Here is an 8,754-nt window from a genome sequence, read left to right as displayed (position 1 = left end):
TCAGCAGTGGACAGTAAGCACCGGTTAGAATAATGACAGGACATTTTTATAGTTCTGAAGCTTTTGCTGTGCCTCTCAGCAGCTCATACTGATTATCTCCTCTTTCTTTATTTTTAGTTTGGAGTATTTGGATAACATGGAAAAGCTGGACCTCAGTTATAACCAGCTGTGGTCTGTTGGCCCCGGCGTGTTCAGGGGCCTGTCAAGGCTCCGGCAGCTCTACCTCCACAACAACAGAGTGACTGTGGTGCAACGAGGCAGCTTCGACATGCTGCCGGGACTTGAGGTAAATGGATCTTAGTTTAATCTTTAATCAATCAGGTTTCCTTTTTAAAATGAATATTATGAGAAGAAAGAATCCTTTCAAGTATAAGAGACCCTAATCTGAGGGAGGTCTGCTCACTGAACTCAAGAGGTACTATTGGGTTATTAGGGCCCGAGCACAAGGGTGCGAGGACCCTATTGTATCTGTAATGTTTATTATTATTAGGGCCCGAGCACTGAAAGTGCGAAGGGCCTATTGTATCTGTAGGAATTTTTCTTGTTCTCGATTTTTTTTCCCTTCTTCCGACAAAATGAGGGCCTTTTTTCCCCCTAAATGTGCCCCAAAAGTCACCAAATTTTGCACGCAAGCCAGACCTGGCAAAATTTTTTATATTTAATGGTTTGCATTAATGGGCGTGGCCTAATGGCTCAACAGCGCCCCCTAGAAAAGTTCGTGCCTCAAGCCCCACAATACGGTTTGACGTACATGCACGAAAATCGGTACACACCTGTATCATGTCACAACTTAAAGAAAAGTCTCTTGGCGCCATGGCCGAAACCGAACAGGAAGTTGGCCATTTTGAATTAATCGTGTTATTTTGGCAAAACTTATGTCATTAGGCCCAAACCGTAACGTGCACCCAGGTGTGTTATACATCAAAATGTTCATCTCCATCCTTTTCTCAGTCAAAAGCGTTACCGTGGCAACGATAGACGCCAAAAAGCGCGCCCCCCCCCTTCATCTAATTGGTCCATATTTGATAGTCCCTATTCTCGGCCATAACTTTTGAATGGTTTGACATAAAGACTCGTGGGTGGTGTCATCTGGCTCGGGTTTGAGTCCTTGAACATAATTGCTTCAAATTAGCCCCGTCCCTTCATCTGATTGGTCGATATCTGATAGTTCCTACTTTGTGCCATAACTTTTAAAAGGTTTGATATAAAGAGTCGTGGGTGGTGTCATCGGACTCGGTTTTGAGTCCTTGAACATAATTGGTCAAATTTAGCCACGCTCCTTCTTCTGATTGGTCGATATCTGATAGTTCCTATTTTCTGCCATAACTTTTGAATGGTTTGGTATAGAGTCGTGGGTGGTTTCATCCGCTAAATGTCCAGGCCTGAAGAATCTACATCAAGTCATACAAGCTTCCACTGCAGCCTGAACGTGCACAAGGGTGCGAGGGCCCGTTCATCGCTGCTTGCAGCTTTAATTATTAATTTTTTTTTTCCGGATTTACTTTCCAACCACACATCGATCATTTTAGTAAACAACATCATACAATCACAATTATACACCTGGTATGTCCAGCTGTAAATGGATTAGTTTAGAGTCACTATGAGTTACTCTGTGCGCTTAACCGTTGAGGCTAACCCAACCTCTCCACCAGCTTTATTTAACAGCTGAACACATCACCCTAGAAACATTCCCTTTTAACTATACCAACCCCAAAAAATAAATCCCTAATAGAGTTTATCCGATGAGCAGGAGCAGGAATTCTGTTCTCACACACACCGCAGGCCAGCACGCAGCTCCCGAAGCTCCGGCCTGCAAACATGCACAAAAGAGAAAAAAGGGGGCCAGCACAAGAAACTACAGGAACGATGGACAAAAATGATGGCTATGAGATACTTATAATAAATAAAAATGGAAATGGAGAAGAGAGGAAGGGCAGAGGAGAGGAGAAGAAGGGTGAGAGGCACCGCCCAGTGGATCATGTCGGTGCCCCCCACCTGGATCCGCTTCACGGATCCAGGTGGATGAGCTCTGCGGCTGAGGCGCATTCACGCTGACCGGTCGTTGAGGTCCTCTTTGCAAAATAAACTCAGAGCAGAGAGAGAGTTAAAAAGGCAGAGAAGGTAACAGATGACCTTATGATGACCTATCTACCGCTTTTATCCGCCGGGGATGCGGTGACGTCATCAGCGCCCGCCGGCAGATCGCGGTGAAGTCGCTGATCGCAGATCAGATTCCTGGACGCGCGCCGCTTCAGGCGCCGCCTTTTGTCAACACCTCTTGGACTACAAACCCGCTGTGCTTTGTAGTCTTTCCTTTCATTTCCCAAACAAAGCGGCCATTAGGTGAAACTTGAGCTGGTCTCAGACTGAGGATTCAGCCAGCTTTAAAGTCGAATTTCACATACAGTAATCACAAATGTTCATAAAAGTTCATAATCACACATGACGGTGGCCCAACAAAGGGTTGACTCCTGCTGCGTATTGTTTTTGATGGTGGTGAACATGAGCCTGTTAGATGTCTTCTTTCCTTCTAGGTACTTCAGATGAGCAATAACAACATCTCCCAGGTGGACACTGACGCTCTAGCTCCTCTGCACAGCCTGGCGGTTCTCCATCTGGAAGGAAACAACCTGCATCATCTCAAGTTTAAGACCTTCATTAGCCTTCACACGACTTCAACACACATACTCCTCTCAGGTTTGATGGGTTTTTATTTTTCTTCTCAAAAATATGACACAACGTTTATGTTATAAGACAATAAAAGCATCAATAATGAATGATGTAAGTTTCCAAACATAGAATTGGTTTGTGTTCTGGCTCTTCCAGCACATTTCAATTACAAGGTTCATTAAGTCATCCATCTGTCAAATGTATCCCACCATCCACTTAACAGTGATGTGCATTCACAGTTTAGGAATTCATTCTTGATTTGATTTGATTTGAAAGTGATGATCTGAAAGTTGCCTGTTTGCAAGTTGAGGCAACTATCGTGAAATTGCGGTGAAGAAGAAAACCTTTATTTGTCCCACAGTGTCGACATGACATTGTTTCAACCGCAAAGTTGTCAGTTGTTTGGACATTAAAATACTCCAAAACGTCTTGTATTGTAGCAAATGAAGGTTTATTGTTGCCTATATGAGCTGATAATACAAACGTTTCTCTGAATCTTTAAGGCGCACTTGAAGATCTATAAAAAAGTGAGACATGAAAGGACATCCCAACATGGGCAATTAGGATCTGTAATCATACTCATGTTGTTTCTCCTTATAACTACTCGCCTCTCATCATCCATCCATCCTTCTTCTTCCACTTACTGTATCTGGGGTCAGGGCTCAGGAAGCCCAGACGTCCCTCTCCCCAGCCACTTTGTCCAGCTTATCTGGGGGCATCCCAAGGCATCCTCAGGCAAGCTGAGAAAAATTTCCCCGGGGTCCCCTCCCAGTGGGACATGCCAAGCACAGCTCACCAGGGAGGGGGGCGGTGGGTGACAGCCGCTGCTAATCCAGAACGCGAGCCCTCACACCACACATGGAGGCGCACGTCGAGCACTGGAAATCTGAAAAAAAAAAAACCCAGAACAGACACGAAACAGGTACGAAACCGGCAGAAACACGATCAGCAACTGTCCCTGGTCTCGAGATCCAATCTGAGCTAAGCTACCGCGATTAACTAACCCCAAAAACTACAGAGCAAGCATGCAGGTGAACGAGCCGGTGTATCTGTCTATATTTGTCTCTGCTGCTTCCTTGCTTTTATTCACTCTGGGTGTACCCTAGTTTACAGAGCTGACAGCGCCCCTAAAGGGAGGGGGAAAGGGAGTGGTCGCAGTCAGTGGACAGGTATAGATTGTTCTTGTTTAGCAACAAGAAGTTTCCTCTTCTCTGCAGATTTCTGCTTTATGCTGACAAACAGGAAACTTAGGATAACTTACTACAATAATTCCAACATTTCCCTCCTGTTTATCATGCATGCTATACAACACCACATACTTCGCATCACAACCCAGTCTTCAAAATATTTTCAACTAGGAGTTAATTTCTGTTGTAGTCACACATTTATGCTCAGAGATCATCAATGTTCATCTTCTCCATAAGTGCCAGGATCAGGGAAAAGGTCCGGCAGATGCAGGTAGTCGTCGATGTCGTCATCCTTTTCTCCTTCGTTGTCATCTTCCTCTTTGGACCAGTGGGTTGGCGTCACCTAGGGTGACCTAAACACTGGTTTTTTTTATTTACGTGAGACGAGTTTGGTAAAAAATCTGAGTGGTAAGTCTCGCTTCTACCGTTTATAGGTGGAGACTTCTTACCTTTGCATCCACTCAGACCCAATCTGTGTTTCTCACTTCTTTTAATATGGGAATATTTCCATTGAAATATTACCCCTTTCATTCATTCATTCACACCCCCCTTTTTGTGCACTTATTTCCTTATTTTTTTGCCAGGGGAGTCCGTCCTCCCACGGAATTTAACTACTTCTCTGAGTATAGGACTCCGTACGTCCCACACGGAATTTAACATACTTCAGACGTCTTTATCACTTCAGGTCTCTTCAACTCTTATTACTATATTACTATAATAAGACTGACTTACCCTGTGTTGTGTCTAGCTCTCCTGCTTTCGGATGTCGTCAATCCTCGGGTCCCAGCGGTCAACCGAAGTTGGTCCTGTCAAAAGGGTCTCTGCCTTGGCCAAGGTCTTGTCCACCGTGTTCGCGTCGAACCGCTGGAACCGTCAGATATGTTGACATCCGGCTCGAAGGACCAATTAAATGTTAGGTTTAGGCACGTAACATTTGTATCATCAAACTCTCTGGAGACAAAGAAAGACACAAACACCATTAGAATTTACTTGCAAGGAGAGCAGTCGAGATTTGTAAGATCTCCAACATACTCTGATTTGTCTCTGCTGCTTCCTTGCTTTTATTCACTCTGGGTGTACCCTAGTTTACAGAGCTGACTGCGCCCCTAAAGGGAAGGGGAAAGGGAGTGGTCGCAGTCAGTGGACAGGTATAGATTGTTCTTGTTTAGCAACAAGAAGTTTCCTCTTCTCTGCAGATTTCTGCTTTATGCTGACAAACAGGAAACTTTTTAATCACTTAACACAGCATTGTTTTATCAGTGTGTCACAGGCATAAGCAAATTATCATACGTTCTGTTAATAGCGAGCATGATAACTTACTACAATAATTCCAACAACACTTAATAAAACTAACAGCATCGAGGAGTACTCACGAGTATAGCGGACGCTGCGACGAGGACATCGACCTGGAAGTAAATTGTCCACTCAGAGTCCAGTCAGAGTCAAGACCTGAACCCCTGGAAGGCTCTGGAGGACCAAAAACACCACAGTTCAACCAGTAAACACTAACAGAGTGGTTCACAAACACACACACAAAGATGCAGAAAGCTGTGTGTAATTGCATCACTTTCTGTTCTGCTTCGCTCTGCTCAGCTGGTTTTCAATGATTTCCACCAGCGTACTGTGAAGGAGCACCTCTGTGCTCCACAACACGGACCTCCGGCTGAGTTAGCTGCTGATGCTGCATGGAATGTCATCAGAAACACTAAACCTCACCACTTTCATGGTGGCCCCAGCTCAGATTAAAAAAAAACATTTTCTCTTCCACATTTCCTAGACTATTCAATTCGTTTTTAGATGAGGTTGCTTTTTAATAATTCAACAACGTGGAGTCATATATATATATATATATATATATATATATATATATATATATATATATATATATATATATATATATATATATATATATATATATACACACACACCATATTTTCTGGACTATAAGCCGCACCCGCTCTATTTAAAAAAAAATTATTAAAAAAAGATATACAAGCCGCATCTGCTCTATATAAAAAAAACAGATATGCAAGCCGTAGATATTGATGTTGTTAGATTAGATATTTACTACATGTAAAGAAGGATTTTGAACTGTAAATGATGTACATGTTTGTACCTAAATAGATCTTTCCTAACAGTGTCTTTTAACACGGCAGCAACTTTGCTGATTAAAACGGGACAGAACCAAGAGAATTTATCTATTTATCTGTTTGAAATCCTCTTTCTATCTGCTAAAGAAAAAGTAGTGTATTCTTCTTTGCATTTATTTTGTCTTAGTTTTGATTCTAATTCCGGTTAGAGCGCCCCGAGCGGTGGAAGAAAAAGAATACACAGAATAGCCGCACCTTTGTATAAGCTGCTGGTTGAAAACCTATGAAAAAAGTAGCGGCTTATAGTCCATAGAATACTGTATATATATATATATATATATATATATATATATATATATATATATATATATATATATATATATATATATATATATATATATATATATATACATACACATACAGCATACAGTATACACATACAGCTAATGGGGATCCAAATAAAACTATAAACTATTAATCTCAAGTGTAGCGTTCACATTCAAGTGTCTTCTTGCCCCCAGGGAACCCGTGGAGCTGTGACTGTGAGCTGCATCGTGTCTTCAGTAAGATCTTACACGTCCGTCATCTCCACATTGACGACTACCACAACGTGACGTGCCGGGACCCTCCGCCGCTGGCAGGGGCTTCACTCGCCCAGGTCAACAGCCAGCTCTGCCTCGCAGAGACAGCCACGGTCCTTGTCATCACCGGCACCGTGCTGGTCACCGTGGTAGCAGCTCTGGTGATGGCGGAGAGAAACAGGAAGAGGAACGGGGGGAAGAACTGGGACAGCGAGTCACAGAGCCCTCCATCCTGAGACTGCAGTGACAGTGTCAGGGTTTGACATTTCCTGTTTTATTTTGAAGCCCATGTCTTTGTGTTTAAGTTCTGGTTTGACCTTCCTGTTTCCCATCGGCCCTGATTGTCTGCACCTGTGTCTCGATAACCCTTTAACAAATATCAGTATGGTTTCCTAGAAGGAACAGTAACAGATATAGATTGTAACAAAAACTAAGATTAAATAAACTTCAACTTCTAAAAACAAAAAATAACTAAGGTTGATAGAGTTCATACGTTTTTTACTTCTTACTCCTTTTCAAACTAAAAAAAAAGTCTCTCTCTTGCATTCATTGTTCAAATGTTGCCAGCATGTCTGTAACCTTACACTATCATGTTCGAAATGAAGACTTTTGACAGTCATATTACAATTGTATTCTTTCCTGTCAAGTTACCAGTTATATACACGTCATACTTCCAATAATGAACCCTCATATCGAAAATCTGAAACGGGACACTTCCAGTGCCAAATAAGCAGCAAATATTGGATTAAAGATGTAAACTAAACTACAGCTGTGTCAGGGTTTGACACTTCCTGTTTTATTTTGAAGCCCATGTCTTTGTGTTTGAGTTCTTGTTGAGTTCCTGTTCCCCATCGGCCCTGATTGTCTGCACCTGTGTCTCGTTAACCCTTGTGTATATCTGGTCTTGTCTTTCCCCTGCTCCCTGCTGGTCCGTACTGTTTGTTCCCTCCGTGTTTTTCCGAGTCTTCCAAGGTTTTTGTAGTTTTTGGTTCTTGTTTGAGTTCTGGCTTTTTTGTATTCCTGCTCAGCAGTGCTTTTTGTTAATAAATCATTGTTTTTGAGAACTTCCTCCTGCTCTCCTACATCTGGGTCCGAACACCAACCGTTTCTTAAAAGACAGGGTGGAGTGGAGACCAGTCATGTGGAGACCCAACACTGTACTTCTCTTTTCCCCTTTACTCAGTTGGTACTGGTTTGTGTGTTGATGGTAATAATAGTAGGTGCATCATGGTAGAATTAGTTGGAATGAAACACCCAGGTCATGTGGTCAAAGTCAGATTCACCTAAGCATGAGCCATGCGGCTGTGCATCCTGCACAGATCCTGCTCCAGGGTTTGACCTGGACAGGCTTGAGCAGACCGATGCTGAGTGGAAAATCACATCAAAAATCACAGAAGGAAACTAAAACGTCCATAATTCACAAAATGTAATGCAATGCAGTTCACCATTCATCTGATTTGCTGCCACCAGCTAAACCAAAGATGCGTCTGTTGTTTCGGTGTGTGGCTTAATAGGACAACAAGATATGCCAAATGTTAACAAGATGACCACCTGTCAGGATTAAATCGATTCCCTTTGTGTGAATGTGTGTTAGGACAAAGAAAGGGCTGAAATTCAACAGCTGAGATGAGTTACAGCCATAGTTTGACAGAACGGGACATGTAATTGGGATCCCAGCACAGTACCACAAGTGAGCACCGCGGCCATTGGCGCGGCTCTCAAACCTGTTGACTGTGTTGGGGGGGGGGGGGGGGGGGGGTTGATAAGAGGGGGGGCCGGGGAAGGCGTTGACTATAAAGGAAGGTGTATTTATCATTGTGTGTGTGTAAACGGTAAGTCTGTGAACTTCGCCCTGGAGCTGCTCCTCAGCCAATGTCCTTGATGTTATCAGACGGGCCGGCACAGTTCTGATACAAGTCCACAGATGTCCTTGGAATGGGGAGGGCTAGTGTTTACCTTCCCCATTCCCCATTTACCTTGTTTACATTCCACCAGAGAGATTGTGACTGGAGTAGCCGGCCAGGCTGCTCTGTCAAGGTCAGATTATAGAATCAACAATTATATTGGAAAAACAGGCAGATTCCAGTAATTTTCCGTCTGCCTTAAGTCTCTGGTTCATCAATGGTGACTCCAAACAGACAAATTAGTGATCAATTCCTGCCAAGCCGAGCTTCCAACTTCTCCAAGGTCTTATCCATCTTGCCAATGAGCTCAAAGACCGCCGCT

The 8,754-nt window shown here is 43.2% G+C and overlaps 1 protein-coding gene across 1 annotated transcript in view; it reads left to right on the top strand.

The window, feature by feature from the left end:
- Nucleotides 1-8,266, top strand: part of si:ch211-237i5.4 (leucine-rich repeat-containing protein 70) — a 24,482-nt gene extending 16,216 nt beyond the window's left edge. Inside the window, exons 4-6 of the mRNA XM_061712371.1 lie at nt 118-286; nt 2,535-2,697; nt 6,469-8,266. Of these exons, the coding sequence (XP_061568355.1) occupies nt 118-286; nt 2,535-2,697; nt 6,469-6,764 (628 nt within the window). The 3' untranslated portion in view covers nt 6,765-8,266. The remainder of the gene's footprint in view (nt 1-117; nt 287-2,534; nt 2,698-6,468) is intronic.
- Nucleotides 8,267-8,754: the final 488 nt, after the last annotated feature.

Source organism: Cololabis saira, chromosome 21 (genome assembly GCF_033807715.1).
Source record: "Cololabis saira isolate AMF1-May2022 chromosome 21, fColSai1.1, whole genome shotgun sequence".
Taxonomy (NCBI): Eukaryota; Metazoa; Chordata; class Actinopteri; order Beloniformes; family Belonidae; genus Cololabis; species Cololabis saira.
Note: the sequence above shows the minus strand (reverse complement) of the source record. Positions and strands in the feature narration are given on the sequence as shown.